Here is a 20,736-nt window from a genome sequence, read left to right as displayed (position 1 = left end):
AGGCTCTTCATTAATAAAAGAAAGCCATATAATTATAAATGCCTGAACTATGTTCTGTATTTTTGAATGACGGTAAATATAGAGACAATTTCTCTGAACAATGGCGCCATTCATTTCTAGGTAAAGACATGGACACAAATGACAGATCGACCTGTTGAAGGGGAAGACTGTATAAACATGTAGAGAAACAGCAAGCTACAGAGGATGACAGACAGGTAAACACAGTGAGAGACTGTTTACCGTAGGGACTACAGAAATAAAGTAGGAAGACAAGCCACCATGCTGAGAGACGGCTGAACTGCAGGCAGAGTGAGTGAGAGTGAAAAACTGGAAACCACAGAACAAGAAGGAGGAGGCCATGTCATGAGAGCAAGTGGGTGAGCGAGAGACTGTAACAGTTCAGGCAATTGGATGAGGAAGTAGTGCTGGTGAGCACATGGGTGTGGTTGGTTAGCAGTTAGCCCATCAGCCACAAGTGACATACAGAGGAAAAGCATCGTGGATGATGAGGCTGAATCTGTGGACTCGGGCACCTCACAGGATGGATACTAAGGTAAGCATAATAGCCCGGATGGATGACTAAATATCAGAGAGCTTAGGGGTGTTTTTGGTGAAGCGGACTGTTAGGAGATTGATGGAGGATGACAGACAAACGGATGAACAGACAGACAGAGAGTGAGTGAGAGTGCTGGATGTGACAAACGGGCGGGCAGGTCAGGCTAGGGGAAGGGAAAGACGCCTGTACAGCCCAGGGGAAACAGGCCTCATCTTGACATATGCTCTGGAGTGAAATGAAGATTGGCATGACCTGCTAATCTGAGCTGTCACAGCTCATGACGGCCACAGACGCTCACCTGTCACACTGTTCCAAGCCCGGAGGACAAGCTGCCACCAGGATAGGTCAAAGATCGAGATTCATTTTCTGCTTGGGGTGGATCCAAACCGAGCCACTGGCCTAGACTTCCATCTGTCACTCTACCTGTCTCTGCACCTGCCTGGCAGTTGTTCTTTGTATTGCTATAAAATCACACAATATTGCACAGGTTTTTTGCCTACTTCTGTTTTTCTATAGTGTTTTGTTTCAAGCTAGGGGCAATATGTTGTGAGGGGGAGGAAAGAGCATGTTTTCCCACTGATTCGGAGAATGTTTCTCACCAGTACAGGATTTCCATTATGTTAAAAAGACTTGTTTTGACACATCATCCAATGCCATTTTTTTTTAATTGGTGACAGCAGCAAACTGGAAAAATATGAAGTTTGATCAACAGTGCCATAAAGTTGAACGCAGACACGTGTGGGAGGATTGCGTACACAATGTGCGGCCTCGATCACTCATTTTTGACAAACGGGAAAAAAAGAGCGGTTCTGATGTGTGTATCTTATAAAGTTTGACATTCAAAGTAAGAGTCTGTTTTGTGTCATGCTGCGTACGGAGTGTGGGTGATGTTGCCTGTTTGCTTTAGCAGGAAGGAGAAATGGCCATGTGGTATTAAACCTCAACTTCCCGTCTGGCAGAGTTGTACAAAATGTTCCTGAGCGATTGCTGCGATAATCTAAGCAGATTCTCAGCTTGTTCTCCTCAGTTGAACAATTGTAGCACCATAACCATGGCTAAAGAGACACTGTGTAAATTAACAAGCAGACATTTTGTCTGGATATATCATGTATCTGCTCCGATCCTCTCTAACCAATGCACCAGAGTGTTTGCATTTGTATGATCTGTCTTAATTTATTGAGTCAGCTGTAATATCTGACAGGCTCTGGATTAGATCTTCTGGGTCGTTTCAATCCTATGTTGTGTTTGAGTTAAATTTGTTAAGACACTAGTTTGGATGCAGATCGGGTTACACATCATTATTTCACCTCTTCTCCCATTAAATGTGTTTTCTTTCAGATATATTTGGTTTCCATGACCTTTGTCCTGTTTGTCATGTTACAAGGTGAGTGCAAAACATTGTAGGTGGTCGTGAATCAGATCACTCAGAACTGAATTGCCTTTACAGCTCACAATAACTGGATAATGGTATGCAAAGTGCCAAAATGTAGCTTCATACTGTAGTGGCACAGGGAGCGAAAAGTCAGTAAACTGACTCACTAATGTCGGTTACACAGCAGTATGTATCTAAAATGTGCTAACATATTAGCCAACATAAGCTACTGTTTATGCTAGATAAAGTATTCTAAGACCCCTCAGTGTGTTAAACTGAGCAATGGTGTGTTTTAAGTCAGGTCAGTTTTATTTATATAGCCCAAAATCATAAGCACGTTGCCTCAGTGGGCTTTATAATCTGTACTGTGAACAGCATCCTCATTTATTGCTAATGAGTTTCAACATATTGTTTGTAAGAGAAAGAATGTGTCATTTCTTATTTCAAAAGTATTGTGTCACTTTAAGCTTCATCTTGGAAACTACCAAGTTAAAGGGGAACACCACTGATTTAGTGTAACTCACCTCCATTAAAGGTGCAATATGTAAGAACTTCAGTTGAAAACGAAAAAAAAATAGTATCAAAATGTGAATAAACATCAGACATCTACAGTATGTACTGTGTTGCAGAGATATCTGCTAAAGTTAGTATGCTAACCAGCTAGCCCTGGCCTGTTCTGTGGTGTAATGCCATTTCGTACCTAACAGCAGATGTTTTTCTTGCCGGGTTTGGCTCCTGGTATCTGGAGGGGTCACCCCTCTGTAACCCTTAATCAGGCTTCCAGAAGCGGGTGTTGACTGATGCCAGACCCCCGTCTCCCATGGTGCCGTGCCATTGTCCAGACGGCCCATTATTTTGATTTTACTGTGTTTTTTCACCCACCTGTATTCCATACAGACCCAGACACTCTGTCTCTGATTGGCGCTGACTCTACTAACTCTACTCAAGCAGTGACACAAACTAATCAGGGTGTTTTTGAATATTTTTCAGTCTATGGGGTTCCTGGACTGTCAGAACAGGGCTAGCTGGCATGCTAACTTCAGTACTTCAGTAGATGTCTCAGCAACACAATGCATAGACCTTTATGACATAATTTCAGTACTTGTTTCTTCACCTTCTGTTGATTATTTAGTTAATTTCTGACTTTTTTAAAACTATATTTTTTACATATTGCACCTTTAAATTGTGGCACTTGAAATTGGCAGATTGAAAGGGCCAAGATATTTAATTTTTAGTCTTGAGTATGGTCTGTAGACCCTACCTGGCTGGTAAATGCCCATATGCATGGCATCAAGAACAACAGAAGACATTTACTGTTTTCACATTTGTTATGAGTAAACTGATCCTTATGTGTAGAACAGGTGGAATTCCCCTTTAAATACTGAAGAATTTACATGAAGGCTTGTCACAAATATGACACTATAATAATCTTTTGTACGCCACTGTGATGACACCAAAGGACATTTTCTAACACCTCTCACTTAGCAGCCACATATTTTAATACAATCAGAACGAAGGTTTTCATCTACACTTAATATACCTGACATATCAGAACTTAGTGGCAGCAATAAATCATGACATGATTAGTTAAGTCCCATCTTACGGGTTCATTATAGTAGCGGGAATCAGAGCATCAGCCCGAGAAAGTAGAGGTTTTGTAGAGCTTCAATACTAATTGGAAGGTGCTGAGTGAGTAAACAGACAACGGCCTCACTGTCCTGCAGTCACACACAACAATCCAGCTCTGTTGCAGCCAGAGGTTTTGCGAGAGCCACTTCTTTGTAACTGTGCCGCACTGGCCCACTCACAGGACTATTACTGTGACATACTCTCCATGCATCTGCAGGCCTCTCTCCCCTGCAAGGCCAGACACATTCTCAAAGTCTGGCCTCTGCCAGGAATACATCACAGCATTGTTTGAGAGAGTCACTGGAATAAACAACACTGTCCTTTGTTCCTCCTGTACACTGTACTGAATGGAGGCCTCGCTATAAGGGCCTCATCTGACTTGTGTTTTTGGTGATTAAATGTGGCTTTATTCCCCCGCAGTGTCAAGGGCTCAGAATTCCACACTTGCAGATGAAACGTCTGAGGGCAGCAATATGGCAAGCCCAACAACAATGCCCACTGCTGCAAGTCCCACTGGTACGATACTCGTGGCTATTCTGAGAAATGCCACTTTGCAGCATTTTCGATCTCCAGGCTATTTAAGTTTTTACTGTTACTATGCATAATGATAAATGTTAGATTGATCTATCTATCTATCTATCTATCTATCTATCTATCTAATCTTATGACAAAAGGTCAGACTTCTTTCATTTCACTTCATTTGGTTTGTTTCTTGATGCAACAGGAAGAAGAGTGGGAGTCAGAGTCACCAGAGATGCTGACTCCTCCCCTGAAACTTCCCGTGACGAACCAACCACAGTCAAGCAGAATAACACCGTCAAACCAGGCACTGTCAACACCACATCAGAAATGACTACAAAAGGTAGCCTGGTGTGTCCCTCAAAGCGTTAACTCCAACAGATCTAATTTCAGTTTAACCTGATGTATTTTTTTATGTTCATGTCCCTGTAGCTCCCAAAGAGGAAACAACAAAACTGGAGACAAAGATGACATCTCGACCAGGTAACACTCTTCACCCCCTCCCTCATGTGTTTGAACACCCAGTTGGTGGAGCCATTGAGTTTGGATGGTAGACAAACCATAAGCACTCCACTACACTATAACATCCAATCACACCAGTAGCAAAGGCTTACAGTAGACATTCTCATCAAGAATGCAGCAAGCTTTAAAACTAATAATGAGGTAATTAGAAAATGTTAAACTCCCTGTCCTTGTTGAGATATACAGAGGAGTATTCCTGCTGCATTTTACAGCAGCGGGGAAAGAGGGAGAACTGGAATGAGTGAGAGCGACAGGGAGAGCTTTAAAAAGTGTCAGCCTGAATTTCCTCTGAGAGTCGTTCCACTGAAATATTCAGAAATTCAATTAAAAATGGAGTTAAACATAGAAATGCACCTGGAATTTTATGAGACATAATTATGTATGGACTCGTATGGCAAAGATAAGGAAGTCAGTATGTCCCAGAAAAAATATGCTCCCCTATATTGAATTATGCTTTTGCATTAAAAACCTGTGTCTCATACATATTAGACTTCATGAATATTAAATACAGAGGGAAAAGGGATCAGGAAAATATTTTTTTTTTAAAAGTCATGGAAACTAATGTTTTTACTTGTCTATTTCTTCAGCATCCACTGTGACATCCTCCCCATCCACAACTAGGAAAATCATCGATGCCAGGACCAGTTTTGCCTGGGGTAACAAAAAATTTTACTACTCCGTACTTACCTTAAATGCCACAGGCGATGCGGTTTTATTGTTATCTCATGGCAGACTGACAGTATCACAATTCCCTGTATTCCAAACAAAACCCATGGTGGAGAGGCAGAATAGAGCGCTTCACTTCCTCTATTGCCAACAGATTAGTGCTTGATTGTACCTTATGCAAGAAGAGATAAGATATTTGTGTCCTCATGCTGTGCTGGCTTACCACAGATATGGTTTTGATACACCATCAACAGCATGTCAGCAGGGCCAGTAGATCTGTTCTGCTATCTCTGACTGTTGTTCCCCAGTGATGCTCGTTCTTTTTTCTTCCTGTAGAGGCTTCCTGTGTTCAGCAGTCAAACTTAATTCAATACTTTTCTTTCTACTTTTACTCCTCATAGATTCGCAGGGAGACGACGCTTTCACCTATGGTAAGAAGCTACACTTTACTTGTGTTTGTTGTGTTATCAACCTGTCGTGTCTATGGTGGAGCGTTTGATTTGTGTTTTGTATGTTCAGATTATAAATCCCTGCGCCAGGCGGGACTTGCCATTGCAGCGTTACTTTTCGTCCTGGGCATCATGGTGATCGGATGTAAGTATGACTCTGAAAGCTACTTTTGTCCTGTGTAACCTCTGATTAAATGTGCAACTTGTAAGAATTCAGTTCACAAAAATGATCAACAAATGTGGAGAAACAACAGTGTGTATGTATGGTGTTGCAGATATATCTGCTGAAGTTAGCATGTTAACCAGTCAGCAGTATAAACACCAACACTCCCCTGGCGCTCTGAGCTCCTAGTCCAGACTGAGCTAACCGCCCAATGGCAGTACCCTTCCAGTGTATTTTGACATTTTCTTTCCTGGCAATGTTGATGAGCCACACTGTTTTCCAAATATTTTTGATAAATAACCAATTTTTGTGCCCAAAGTCACAAAATTTAAGCTGTTGCTAATATGGAATAATGTCGTATGACTATAGTACGAGTCATACGACATCATCCAAGCTTGGAGGTAGACGTGGCTCCTTCAAGAAATATGTCCGTGCGTAGTATGTGAGTGGTCGATGGTGCAGCAACAGTGCTCAGAGCAGACCGGTGTTAGCCATCAGAGCAGAGGAAAAGTGCAGCAGTGACGTTGTCTGACCATGAATAAACTCTGCAGATACTCAATACACAAAAAGTACTTCTGTTTAATGACATCACTCTCCCTGCTAATATTCATACTGCTTGTCCATGATATACAGCCCCCAATGTTGTTTGTTGTTTTGAGCATGAATTAGACAGGTAGCCAATTGTTACATACTGCCCCTTTACGTCCAACTGCCCTTCTCACTCCTTTGCCCATCTCTGTCCGTAGGTGGCAGGGTCTGCCGGCTGCCCAAGTGTCACAAGAAGTCATCTAAGTAAGTATTTACAGCCTTTTATTTCAATAATGCCAGCGAATGTTCATATTTTTTATTATGTTCGAGAGGTGCATGATTAGCACAACTGCTGATTAATTTAAGGCAATGAAAGCTGACAGACAAAAGTGGTGTAAATTAGGGTCCATGTGCATGAAGGGTAGCCGCGCTTACATCATGCTGTTGGGAAACTGCAGCTGAATGAGTCAAGTAATTTACATCACAGGCTACTGGATGATAGATGGTAAACAATCACTCACTTCAGACGTATAATAGCTCAACAGACTGCTGACTAAAACCTCTGTGATGACTAATAGATCAAAAAGATTATGATTAAGCTATTTGTTGGGCGAAACCATAACAGACCAACTGTAAACTGCATTTTTTTAAATGTTTCTTATCTGGTTTGTTTGTGTTTAATAAATATAATTGATAGTGTTTGATTCTTTAAATGTTCTGCGTGTTGATTTTCCAGGTCGTATCACGTAGTCTCGGCATATGGAGAGAGCGCAGAGGGTGTACACTGATAAAACTACAGAGCTGCAAGAAACCAACCAGGAGTCGATCGACAGAGAAACACTCAGTCACCTAGCAGTGTGTGTACACATGTGGACTGACTGAATGTATGCTGCTTAGTAACAGTGTCAAAACACGAATCATGCTGCCAAGTGAAAAAAAATGGAGCCATCACCGGCTTAATCTTTGTCAAACGTTGTGTCTATACTTGGCAAAACTGCACTAAAAAAAGTAAAGTGATTATTTATCTTGGCAAATAATAAAGAGATGACTCATGTTTTAATCACACCTTCAGCCACCGAGCGGGTTTTTTTTCTAATCACCTTTATATCTTATAACTGATGACACAGCCAGTGTCTCAAAGCCAGGATTATTATTAAAGGTTATGAAGAATAACCTCATAATAGCTCTTATTTGACAACATCACACAACATCTGTGTCTGCCACAATCTAAAAATGAAGCTGGGTCACTTCCTCTTCCTGATACGATGCTGGCTGCACGCTCTTCACTCTTTCAATCTCAACAAAAACGTGATGTTTAGTAAGGGGTGTCTAAGCCTCTTAGTGGCTCTATGCGTGTAAATGAGTAAAGCCCTAGATTAAACAAGATCCACTGGTGCTTTATCTTTGCATCCATATGGCGACAAAATGATACAGACAACAAACTTGTAGAAAGCAAGCAAATTTGAAAACAGATTTAATGTTCAAATCAATAAAATCCAGAGATCAGCATACCTACATAATATACAGGAGTATTCACTGTTCTAATTGGTATCAGAACAAAATGAAGGCGACAGCAGCTGTGCAGGGGATTCAGTTAGTGATATACAGTCACCTACTGCAATTGTTTTCTTGTGCGATATGAAGGTCCTGTATTGTACTTAATTATTTTATGATGAAAAACAACTGTAAATGTCCTTGGCACAAAAAATACATACAGTATGGGATACCTGGATACACAAGTGCATATGAACGCAAGTTATTTTCTGCAAAATGACACTAAAATACAAATATATATATATATCTATATATGTATAGATGAGTTTTTGGCAATTAAGTGATCCCACCCACCACATTTTTGTTTGTTTTTACACACACTTTATAAAATAAACAGTGGAGAGAAGACATCACCCTTCAAACTCAACAAGTATATAAAAAGACCATTTAGCCAAGTACAATATTTTTTTTCAATCAAGAGACAACGCAGATGCATAGCTCAATATATTTGTAAATATTTTCAATATATTATATATTAAAAACTAAAAAAATTGCATAAGGGTCAGACAATTGCTCAATGCACTGCACCTTAAAGGGTAACTCCACCAATTTTACACATAAAGTGAGTTTCCAGGTTTTGTTGAGTACTGTGTGAAAAACGCTGCATAAAACCTTTAGTGTCTCCAGAGGAAGCAGCATGTAATCTGATAAACTGTCTCCAGTGGTGTCACTCAGTGGCCAAGTTGCATTGTGGGTAATGTGGGCAGCAGGTTTTGAAAAGAAGTGTGGAATAAACAAAGGCATATCACTGGTTCTACTGTGTTCCTGTAACAGTGCTACAGGAATGCGACACTACACTAGTGGACTGCTTTTCAAAACCAGACACCGAGATTACCCACAATGCAGCTCAGACACTGAGTGACTTCGCTGTAGTAAAATAATCAGATTACGTGCAGCTTCTCTGGAGCCACAAGTACTCTTTTTACATATGAAGTGGCACGCCGTAAGACGTGTTAACACACTTAAATGTGCAAATAATGTGGACCTTTACCTTACCCTTTAAGAAAACACATAGAATAGATAAACCACAAGCAAGGTGAGTAAAACATTTTCAATTTAACAGCACATGTGCAGCATTTTAGGAAAAGGAAGTGCTGCAAAGTAAGAAAATACAACAGAGTATAGAAAACAGAAAACTCATCTGTTTCTACAATCCCTTGTGTTCGCTCTATTTGAAAAACAAATAGATGGAATGGACAGAAAAACTGCCAGTTTAAAAAAAAAAAGCATAACCTTTTCATACATACATCGCTTTGAGGAGGAAACAAAGAAGCGACAATTTCTTACATTTACATCAGTAGTGTCACCACAGAGAGGGAATAACAGCAGAGTTTGTTCATATACGTGGAGCAGGCTGGACCAAAATACCATCTATAAATGTCTATTTGCTTTCTACATTTTGGAAAAAGCATTCAAAGAGAACACTCTGCTGCTGATCTTACGGTGTTGTGGTTTTGTTTGTATAACAGAAATAGTGAATATCAGTAAATATGAAAATATAACTACAAAGACGTAAAAAACTGAAATGTTTTGTGCTGCAATTTTTGTCCAATTGTCCTCCCATTGAAATGCTGACACATATTGAAGGCTTATTGGGCAATGCTACGCCACGCTACGCTGAGAAGTAACACACTTTACACACAGTGCTCAAGTAAAACAAAGGCACAGACAAATAATCACGTCTGCCAATTTGTTTGTGTTAAGTAAATAAGGATGCATCACCGCTACAGCAAAGGCCTGTACAACCGCTGCACACCCTGATGAAGACGTGACTGCACAATTGTTTTTGCTCTCAAATCTGACTGGATTGGAGCCAAGGCCTGCCCACAGTGGCAAGAATAGCTGCAAGATTTAGTGGAAGAGCAAAGTGAGATCCAGTGTTTAACCCCATCTAGTCCTTCCCAGTGTTGCCGACTGCGTTACAAATGCTTCTCATGAGGCCGCAGATGAAATACTGTCATGTCTAACAGGAGCGTGTCCCTTTCCCCTTCAACCTTTGCCACAGAAAGTTCCCTTCTCCATATTAGAACAAATAAGGCAGCCAGTGCCCTGGGTTCTTTGATAGAAAGCTTTCTTTCACAGAGCATGATTGATTTCCATTTAAATGAAAACAGAGAAGCCATCATGCCCCGTATGAATGAAACAAAAGCATTGTTGGTATTTTCCCAATCATTCCCAACACTTTATTTGATTCGAGAGATTTTATCCCTCCCTCGCACCCAGCTCCTCTTTGCCAGCGTGTGAGGCATTAATCTAACTCTCTACAGCATTCAGAGAGCTATTTACAATCTGCAAGACTGAAGTGAAAGCCTTTCAAAACGAAAAAGAGAGGGGGAAAAGAAAACATCATCACTCATGGCGGTCGATTAATTTGATGCCTTGCAAGAAGATGTTCAGACTGGCTATTTCGACACGTTTCTTTTCTCTTTTTTTTTTTTTTTAAACCAAGGTTGAGGAGGGGGGGGGGGGACAGGTTTTTATCTTCTTATTGCACTGCCTCCTGTCATTGCTAATGGGCCAGGAACAGAAGATGTCAGACAAGTGAATAGGAGAATGAAGTGAGCACTGGGCTGGCTTAGTGTGGATTGGCGCGGTTTGTCTCACTCATCGACCTTTTCACACAGCAAGGTCTGTTCCACGTGCACCAAATCAAACACAAATACAGATTTCACTGCATAGCTGGTGGGAATCATTTTTCAGGTAGTAAAAAAAGGGGGGAGCGCTGGCTGTGACTAAATTATCCCTTTTAACAAAAGAAGCTTTAAGCCATATTCACTGGCTTTGATTTGGATTCCTCAAATAGAATCCAATTAGAAGGTTTGAATATGTTCCAAGTGTCCCGGGCTAAACTGTGTGTATGTGGATTAGAAACGACTGGGACAAAGACAAAAGTATAAAACAGTGAAAACACTTATTGCATATGTATTGATAAGAGTTTGCGTAAGAGCAAGCAATGAACTGAATAGTGAGAAGCAAGCTGTTGTGCAAAGAACTGTCCTGAGTCAAAGAGTAGGAGATGACATAGCCCGGTGCATTGCTCCTCTCGTCTGTGTGTTTGAGGACTGCTACTCCGCCAGGAACTACACCCCTTTCTGGTCCTGCTCTGTGGGCACCGAGTAGATCCTGACGAGAGAGAGAGGACATGCCACAGGAAGTGAATACAGGGGGGGCGAAGGGTGAGACAGGGCAAAAGCAAAAGTATGTCATCTTTTAGATATTTTTAGGTTAACAGAAAGACAGAAGGAACATCGCTGCGTGTCGGAATTCAGGAAACTGCACGTCTGCCTCATGCTGCAGGGCTCTGACAGGTGCACGGTGACTGCATCACCTCAAAACACAGCTCATCCCCAGGTGGGACTTATAAACCTGGCAAGGCACTGTTGATCCAACAAGCCAGAGGTTGCTGTGTGATTAAGCCTCTTTTCAGCAGAGCGATCAGTCAGCACCAAACACTGCCAGAGCTGACTGCAGCCCCAAGAGGCAGCCAGTAATCCTGCGCAGGAATTTAACCCTTGCAGACAGTCTTGGGTGTTTGCTCCACAATGGGAGTTCTCCTGCTGCTTGGAGATCTCTGGAGACTAATTTGAACTCCGTAACCCTTCTGACCCAAACTGCAGGTCATTTATTGCTGCACCCCAGAACAAAAGAAACCTGATTACTCTGCAGAAAGCTGTCCCGCAGCTAACTGCAGTAAAATAAGCAAAGTGTGGAGGGGAGGCATAAAGTGAAACGAGAACCTCACTCTGTATAACTGGTTTAGGCTGTTCTGCTGTCAGATTGCTGTTGGCAGATTGTTGTCATGACGCCAGGATCATGTTTACAGTATTGTTTTATTTCTGAGTAGTCGACTCAGACCTCAGCTCATGTGGTAATCTTCTGAACAGGTTAGGTCCTGTCCCGTTCAGTCATACAGACCCGGTGGCACTGTCTTAAGGCTATTGTTTGATGACTATGATGGAAAGGGTTAGAGGTAGGGAGTGTTCAGTGGTGGCCTCAGGCCGTGATACTAATTGCTGTACAAGTCCAGACGGGCTCAGATGGGTGGATGCGGGTGCTTTTTGCCACCTGCATGTTTTTCTCTGGTTTTGTGATGCTGACGAGTTGGATGAATTCAGGGAAATTGGCAAGGCAGCAGAAAGGCTGTTACTCGCCAGACTGGTTCTGTCACCTGTAGGCTGACTTAGCGTAAAGTGGAACATGTATCTCTCAGTAACACGCTGATAAACTATGTAGAGAGGCCATATGGAAGAATGGAAGAATTGTTGTGTGTGATAATAAAGGACACAAAAAAGAAGACTTCAAATCTGTCTAGAACAAAAGGATATAAATATATTGATTAAAAATGTTTACAATCAAATATCAACTTGAACAGTGGAGGAATTTGACCTTACCCTTGCTGTTGCTTGTGCATGTGGCGTCTTACTAACATTATGGCTGCAGGGGGAAAAAATGGAAAAGGTCATAACTATACAAGAGAAAAGTTCATATTTTCTTAGGTATTAACAGCTTTACAAGGCACACAGGGACTACAGTGATTCTGGCCTGTAAGCACTGAGAGGCTTTACAGCCGAACATTTGTCAATTGTGGGAATGAAATGGGCACTATATCAAAATTCACTACATTATGTCTCAACAAAATACAGTACTTACTGACTATTGCTGCAACAGAAAGAGTCACCGCGGTCACGGCTACAATGATGACAATCATGGTGAATTGATCTAGAGGAGAAAACATAAAAAGTTTAGCTGTAAGTGTATTAAAGAAGCAGTGAAGCAAGCAGTGTACGAGGTTATGAATCCTTTATCATTTTTGAGATTTGTTTTTCACTTCTCTCACCTGAGCCTTCACCATCACTTGTAGCTTTAGCTGTATCTGTATCTGAGACAGTTGCTGGTCCGCTACGAAGGTTTGGAATCACTTTAAAAGGCAAAGAGAAAAAGACGACTATTATTCTGTTTTCAGGTGCACTGTATTCTCTATTCAAGCCCCCCTTATAACTTCTGTACTACAGTACTTCTACTGCATACAAAAAAAGTCTCATCAAGTTATTGAAATAGCATCGCTACTGATGCCGAAACAAATCTTTGATGGTTTCAATAGAGGATCGGAAAAATAATGCTACAAGCTGTGAAATATGGTCATCTGCCGTCTTTCCTAGATTTAGATGAAAAGATTGATACTACTCTCATGTCTGAACGGTAAATTAGAAGCTACAACCAGCAGCCCAGCTTAGCTTAGCATAAAGACTGGGAACAGAGGGTGACAGCTACACACTGGTTCTGTCAAAAGGTAACAAATGTCACCAACCAACACCTCAGCTCATTAATCAACACAGGCCTGTTTGTTTAATCTGTACAAAAAAGGAAGTTAGCCTGGCCAAGACCAGTCCAGCACACAATCCACAGCTTGTGCTTTCTCACTGAACAAAGATGCTAAACTAAGCAGACTGGCTACTGGCTGTAGCTTTATATGCTGCCTGTAAATGAAGTTGGGTTTACAGTGTTCACGATAACAGTCCTTATGAACGCCAATCTCTTGTAGGATTCACAACTTTGTTGGTGGAAATAGTCTGAAAGCACCTAGTTCAATGGATGGCAAGTTCATTTATTGTAATTTAGTCGTTTGATTCCCAAAGTGTGGGCGAAGTTAGGTAATGGTACCGAAGGTGGTTATGTTTGAAATGACTATAAAATATTCATGATTTCGTATTTTCATTTAAAAAAGTAAATCAGAACTGATAACACAATTGAGTTAAATTACATGTTATTCATTATTTGTCTGATCCATTTTTATCTGGGGTTGTGTTAAAGTCTGTGTCCCATTGATGTGTGTGCCATCTGCTGAAATTAAGGAAACACAATCCTAACAGGGTAACATGATTTGACTGGGGAACAGACTTCAACACAACAACATCGGAACGTATCATGTAACTGCATGTGTTTGCATGTGATAAAAAATATGCAAGTTTACAAACTGATATGTGTACATTGGTTATTTATATTAATAATTAAAATTGCACTGCATTATTGCCTTAGGCTCACGCTCACATAGAATTGTTTTGTTTGTGAAAATCTTAGTCTTGTGTGTTGATCAGAGTTGTGATTAAAAAGTTTGAAGAAGATTTTTGAATTTCAAATAAGGTTGGTCATTTGCAAGTTTTCTTTGGGATTTTATGATATATCCGGGAAATATGTTGATGTGCTCCCAACGGCCTCATCTATTTAATGCCTTTGCATTTACTGCCTTTATCTTACCCGTTCTCTAGCTTGCTAAATTGTTAGCCTTGGTGGCTTCTATGCACCATTAGCAGTGGTGTCCTAGCAACTTAACCACTTGAATACCAAGCACATCATGTACACAACTCTCGTTATAACCACAAGCTCACGTGTTCCATCTGAATGAAGCAATATTTAACCACACAAGTATGAGTGTAGTATCAATCTTCACAGCAAGAAAGTTAACAAGAATATTTAGTGTTGGACTACTTATTTAGGTCACGCAGCTAATCATTTTGACTTGCGTGTTGTTTACACTTTACTTGAGAAGAATGAAAAAAAAGAAACATGTGAAATTAAGTATTGTGTGTTTGTGTCTACAGAGGAGAGAGTGTTGAGGCCTCACAGCAATCGTATCTCTTTGCAGAAACACTGCTTCACCAAGAGTGGACTGGCTGCAGCCCTTCTCTAAACAGATCTGTAATTCTATCAAATGTCCATCAAAGGGAAGATGAGGAGTGACGGAGAGAAGTGTAGAGAGAGAATGAGAATGCCAATGTTGATTAGCTGGCCGGCAGGATGGTGGAGAAGACGACGTGTTCATTGGCCTTTCGGCAGAATCTGCAGGGCCCCTCCAGGGAGCTAATTGATTCCATTCAGGGCTTAATGGTCGGGAGGAGGGAAAGCCAAGAGGGGCCAGAGCCCTTCACACATCTCACTGGCCTGGAGCACCATACACACTATGCTGACTTACTGGCAATAATTACAGAGGCCATAACCTTCACATACTCTCCTCTGGACAGCTGCCATTACAGTGTTTGTGGGTGTGATGCATGGAGAAACTAGAAAATCCTACTGCTCTCCAATCCACACTTCGAAACTGATCTAATTTTAATAATGATAATAACAACTGATCAATAACTCACATGATGCTTCATTTAAATCTTCATCGTCCAGATCTGTGAAATAAGAAGAAATCAGATGCTTGTGAAGACATGTGTGAGCACTTTCAAATAATAACAGTGTACTTCTACTGTACAATAGTCAAAGTATCTTCAACGCCTCTAATCTTTCAGCAACGCGATTGATTGATGGTTTTATAGAGTCAGTTTAGGACCAAATGTCTGAGAGCAAAAAAATGAACTATGAACAAGAGTCAATATTGTACACAGAAAAATAAAACAATCTAAAATTGAAGGGAATTACGTAACTCCAAACAAGAAACCAGAACCGTAAACATGTGACCAAAACTGTGAGTAGATAACAAAACTCAAAAATCAGGAAGTTAAATCATTTAGTAAGAAATGAGAGTTTCATGTGAGAGCCATCACACCAAAGTATTTAGCTCTGCTGTGCACCTGTGTAAAGCCCATGGACATGTTGAGAAATAATGAAATAATGAAATAATTAGAAATAACATACATATATCATTCAATAATAAATTGCAACTCTTTCCTTTACCTTCAGGAGTCAAGACCACGTAGGAAATGTATGTTTTTTCTTGTCTAGCAGACAATAAACTGTTGGGCTCTATTTGACATGAAATTCTTTAGTTCAAGTCAACAAACATGTCTGTTTGATCCTTGACGTCCATGTAATTACTTTATGTATGGCCTAAATGACCCACTACCCTCACCTAAAGTCAAAACAAGGATGAAATATCGTGACTGACAACAGGACAAGACACATGTGGGAACAAGAAAAAGACCAGAGAGTGAAATAAGTGTGATTATTCCTCTAAAAACATATTAACAAAAAACGTTCTTTGTTGTTTCCTATTGTTGTGATCTTTGATTTAAATACTTCATCATCTAAATCATATGTATTTGTGTCCCTTAATTGACTCCATATGAGAACCAGTTACAGTATACTACAGTTACAACTGTGCCCCGCTGATTATAAAGTTTCATGAAGTATTTCTGTATTTACCTCCATCAGCTGATCCTTCACTTTCTTCTGAAACAGCTGCAAAGAAAAAAAAAAAGCAGGCACAGCATTAGAATACATTCACAGCACCCGTGATACAGTTTTTACAGGTTAGTCTGCTCCAGGGTGCTGTTACATTCAGATACATGGACTGCACAGCACAAAAGTATTTGCTACAGTAAGCTTAACGTTATACCTGTATCATATAAAAGGTGGTGAAGTCTGTTATATTCTGGCATCTTTTATACTGCAAAAGAACATCATTGCTGCTAATTTAACTGCCTTTTTCTTCAGTGTTATTCTTCTATATACAAACACCATGAGCTTCATACTAGCATCTTCTTTTTGAGGTGGTTGTATAATTCAAAAGCGTGTGCATACATTAATCTCCATAGACGGTGCACATACATAGGTAGGTGAGCAAAACATGCCGGTGCTGGGATGCACAGACTCTGATTAGATGTTTATCACCTGAAAGCGTCACAGAGATGAGAACATACCAGTAGCGGCTGGCAGCAGCAGCAGCAGACACAGGAACAGCAATCGCATCATCTTCAAATGCTGCGGGGGGAAAAAAGAAAAGTTAAAAATATCTGCTATTAATATTCAGTCATTGATGTGTGTGAAATCTTGGTGTTTTGGTTTAGAGATAGGGTGTGATGGAAAGCTGCGGTGCTGTCTATTATTGGGGCTTGGCTGGCACTTTCAGTTTCAGGATCACAAACTGCTAGTCAGTGGAAAACTCCAAATTCCAGGCCAACAAGTCCTTGTGCTGTTTTAACTGGTTTAAAAGTATGCATGCATATCGAGATTGTAATCTGAGGTGGGAGGGAGTGAAAGGGTCAGTGAGAGACAACGTTATTTCCCATAGTGTTCAGCGGAAAACTGTTCTGAGAGCTGGCAACAAGTGTCTATTCAACATTTTCCCATCCCTATACAAAGGCCAGGTGCTGTGCCAGGTGTTGAGCAACACAAAAAAAAGTGCCCAATGACTTCAACTGGCAAAACAAAAGGAATCAAATAAATGTTTCCGTGTTTATTGTATCCTGCTGGGCAATATTCATTTCATGTTAAGAGAAAAGTAAGAGCTCGATTTCACTTTAACTAAACTTTACCTCATCAGTGACACATTTACAATGGCTTGGATTTATTGTTGTGTGTTGATCTTAAGGAGAAATCTCAACTTCCTCATGGCACAGGGCCTTAAAAACAAACCCTACCTCTGTTCCCCATCACCACCACGTAGATGTGAAACGCAGATGGCCTTAGCCCGCCAAACAAAGCCCCAGCTGTATCCAACACAATATGAATGGGGATATTTTTAAGTGGGAAAACATTGAGTGAACTCTCTTCCGGTCAACGTCCCGGATGAAGCCTCATTGGCCACATTTAGCCATTGATGCTGGCTTTGGATCAGGAACTAATAGTCACTCATGCAATTTTTGATACTGTACACAGAAGGAACTCTCCCACTGACCTTTGTGCCAGTGTTACACTGTAGCTCCCTTTCATTGTTAGCCATGCCCATTGTGTCCCTGTTTCCTCCATAGTTAATGACGATGTGGAAAGAACTGAGGTGACCTGCATTGTTAAAGGGTAACTTCAGTATTTTTCAACCTGGACCCCATTTTCCCATGTGTTTGTGGTGACAAGAATTTGATTATGAACAAACATGAATGATAGAACACTGTGATTAAATACCATTACTGTAGATATGGGGTCGACCGATACTGACACAGATTATTAGAAATCAAGGAGACTTCATTAGTAGTAAAAATTAAACTCTCTTTGTACAATTTACTCAAGTACTCTTCTTTAGTACAGCTTTGAGGTACTTTGAGTATTTCCATTTTGCTACTTTATACTTCCTCTCGACAAAATTAATTTTATACATTTTGTTACTAGTTCCTGTGCAGACTCTGGTTATTTTATTGTTTAGAGGCTATTAATTGCGGCATGTTACCAATCAGATATTGTAGGGGGTGGGACATTGATGCAGTGGCCTCTGTGGTACAGAGCTAAAGTAGCACATCTTAGAATTTGTTTATTTTATCGGCAATCTGACAGAAAATTCACAGATAAAAAACTGAATATTGGCCAAATAACTGGACAGGGCTGATAACCGGTCTTAATGAAAACTCAGATTGTTGTCTCACAAAATTATAGAAAGGATCCCTGCAGAGAGATACCCTTTTAGTCAAAGATTAAGATGCTTTTTGTTCAACCAGAAACAGCAGCTATCGCTTTCACCAAAGTCACCAGACTCCGTTAACAAAACCCAAACAATTTTATCATTGTAAATCACATTTCATTCGAACCTCACCCAAACTATCTAGGTTTGTCTTCCCACAATTACTACCTCTGGTTAGGCTGAAATAAAACTTTAACTCACCCCGGTCATGTAAAAATATTCTTGTTTTTTCTGCTGATTCTATCCCTATGAATTAAAGGTTTATTTCAATCAAACCAGAGTTGGTGATTGTTGGAACAGTAGAAAGTTGAACCTAAATTATTTTTTGTGTCTGTCTAGTTTGATTGAAGTGTGTACCTGCTCCAAGGTCCAAAAGTCTCTCCATGCTTGACTCTTAATGTTATTACCAGAGAAAGACATGTCTTGATTGTATTTAACTATTATGTGATAGGAATATCCTATTATTCTGTTCTATATTAATTTACCAAAACCCAGACATCACTACAGTCTCGCTCAATACTGACCTAACTTCAAATACTGTTGCCCCCATTATTCACCAAGATGCAAAAACATGGGGAAAAATAAGGATGTTACCCTTAAAGGTGATGATAAACAAACAAGACTCAGACCTCTACACACCCACCTTACACCCACACAGCAGTTACCGACTAACTGTAACCCTCTCATTAATACAATTTAAGGAAGTGATTTATACTCACTGTAATGTGTGTGGATTTAAATGACCACATGTGGTGAATGGAAGTAAAAGAGAAAGGAGGCAGACTGGAGATGGAAGCCCAGTAAACATGAGTTAATTCTTTCAATGTTTCCGACACCTTTATGAAAGACCCGGACATTAAGAATCTGGCTAAAATCTCTAATCTCATCTATAAATGTTGCCATGGTAGTTGTTGATGTCTTGAAACCTTCATGTGAGACAAATGTCCACCCTGTAGGGCTGCAAAGGAACGAGCGCAGCCCAGTCCACAACAAGATTATCGTTATGCCAAATTAGCAGAACAGCATTAAGAACTATTTTGGTTGACTATATTGGAAAAAGATGTTAATCACACAACTGAGGCTGATTGCAGAGAGAGTGTAGTGTGGGCTGTTCTGGCCTCTTGAATAGCTGCAGTAAATCTCCAAACGCAAACAACCTAAGAAGCTGCAAATAAAATCCCCTTCTGTATCCAATTTGCTTTTCAGAGTCGCTTTGGGTGAAATAATAAGCTGATCCAATTTGGAAATATTTATCAACCCAGTCCACTGCCTCTGTATCAAAATGGCTCCTGACGCCTGTATTATTTTTCAAATTGGGTAATATATTCTTGTACATTTGAATGCCGATTGAATTTGCTCTTTAATACCAGACCCAATTTGCAACATATAATAACCAGTGGCTTGCTCATAAAGTAGACATGCCAGAGCTGCCTTCTGGCTAGAGATGCAAAGATCATAGAAGGTAAATGTAGAAATCTAAAAATCATAAAAAAAGCAGTGTAGTTCTGCAAGAAAAGCATACACTGTGCTGTTGCTGGAGGGTGAATATGTCTTGTTTGTGTTCCATTTTCCCCAATGTAGTTTTCCACTGACAGGATCAACCCTGAATCTCAGACCTGTCTGGCCAGGCCGGCCCATAGTACACCTAAATCTTGTTTACCAGGTTTTAATTTTGAATGATGAACACTTTCAACTCCTCCCAACCCACCCAGTACAATCTATATCAACAAGAAACATACACAAGCAGAAGGTTTACTTCATGTACATAAACAGAACTACATGCAGAGACTCAGCCCATCTCTTTCTTATCTGCTGGCACTGATAACAGCCCTCTGCTTAACCACTGTGCATCGCTGACACGACTTTGACACCGGCGATAACGATCACTAACGTGCAAAGATATGAGTTACTGTGGCCGAGACAGTTCACAGGGGAACAAATGAAAAGAAAAATTGAGAGGAGATAGCGAAGAAAAACTTCTTGATTATTGTGAAGATGTGTCAAAGCTAAAACAGCCTTGCTCTGAAAAAGAATGAGCCCTACAACGAGGAAGAAGAGCGAGCAAAAAAGGGAAAGAAGCACCCAGATCATGTGTTATTCATTGCCATTCAATTTTGTAAAAAGTGGGCTCTTACTCTGCTTCAGTGAGGAGAGAAAATATTCTTATTGAAATGTTTGCTCAGCTCTGCCATCTCTACGGGAGCTGTTTATCTAAGTCAGGTCGATGCAAATTCCTTTTTTTTCCCGCCTTAACATAACATACCGTGCTTTGCCAGTGGACCGCAAACAGAGAAACAAGGAAAACTATTGATTGAAAATAAAAATAAAATAATCCAAAACTCACAGTATTTGGTGCCATGCAAACCAGTGAGCGATCCATTGATCCTATTGATGCACACTGAGCAGCCGTTCCCAATACAAGTGGTTTTATCGATGGCACGTTGA

General features: G+C 40.4%; 2 protein-coding genes across 7 annotated transcripts in view; one reads left to right on the top strand and one right to left on the bottom strand.

Annotated features, from left to right (window-relative positions):
- The first annotated feature begins 163 nt into the window (after positions 1–163).
- On the top strand, positions 164–7,469 carry fxyd5 (FXYD domain containing ion transport regulator 5). The gene is made up of 10 exons (XM_084357121.1): positions 164–553; positions 1,895–1,940; positions 3,978–4,073; positions 4,282–4,419; positions 4,509–4,559; positions 5,186–5,254; positions 5,666–5,695; positions 5,784–5,858; positions 6,623–6,668; positions 7,141–7,469. Exons 1-10 carry the CDS (start codon positions 503–505, stop codon positions 7,190–7,192), a joined length of 654 nt encoding a protein of 217 aa, XP_084213247.1. The 5' UTR covers positions 164–502; the 3' UTR covers positions 7,193–7,469.
- Positions 7,470–7,861: 392 nt separating this feature from the next.
- LOC311260601 (uncharacterized protein) overlaps positions 7,862–20,736 on the bottom strand; it is a 16,271-nt gene continuing 3,396 nt past the window's right edge. For 5 of the 6 annotated variants that reach the window (XM_084358641.1, XM_084358642.1, XM_084358640.1 and 2 more), the window contains exons 2-8: positions 16,601–16,661; positions 16,104–16,139; positions 15,101–15,133; positions 12,796–12,876; positions 12,609–12,677; positions 12,350–12,392; positions 7,862–11,081 (exon numbers count right to left, since the gene is read on the bottom strand). In XM_084358641.1, the coding sequence (XP_084214767.1) occupies positions 11,039–11,081; positions 12,350–12,392; positions 12,609–12,677; positions 12,796–12,876; positions 15,101–15,133; positions 16,104–16,139; positions 16,601–16,652 (357 nt within the window). In that variant the 5' untranslated portion in view covers positions 16,653–16,661 and the 3' untranslated portion in view covers positions 7,862–11,038. Of the gene's footprint in view, positions 11,082–12,349; positions 12,393–12,608; positions 12,678–12,795; positions 12,877–15,100; positions 15,134–16,103; positions 16,140–16,600; positions 16,662–20,635; positions 20,733–20,736 lie in introns of those variants that run through there. The other variant, XM_084358638.1, reaches the window with a different exon arrangement.

Source organism: Pagrus pagrus (assembly GCF_965226575.1).
Source record: "Pagrus pagrus genome assembly, chromosome: 7".
Taxonomy (NCBI): Eukaryota; Metazoa; Chordata; class Actinopteri; order Spariformes; family Sparidae; genus Pagrus; species Pagrus pagrus.
This window is presented reverse-complemented; position numbering and strand designations above follow the sequence as displayed.

Excerpts from the sequence above, each read along its gene's own strand:
- fxyd5 (XM_084357121.1), top strand. The coding sequence starts at position 503 with ATGATGAGGCTGAATCTGTGGACTCGGGCACCTCACAGGATGGATACT. Across the intron at positions 4,420-4,508 it reads ATCAGAAATGACTACAAAAG|CTCCCAAAGAGGAAACAACA; the intron begins GTAGCCTGGTGT and ends ATGTCCCTGTAG. Across the intron at positions 5,859-6,622 it reads GGGCATCATGGTGATCGGAT|GTGGCAGGGTCTGCCGGCTG; the intron begins GTAAGTATGACT and ends CTCTGTCCGTAG.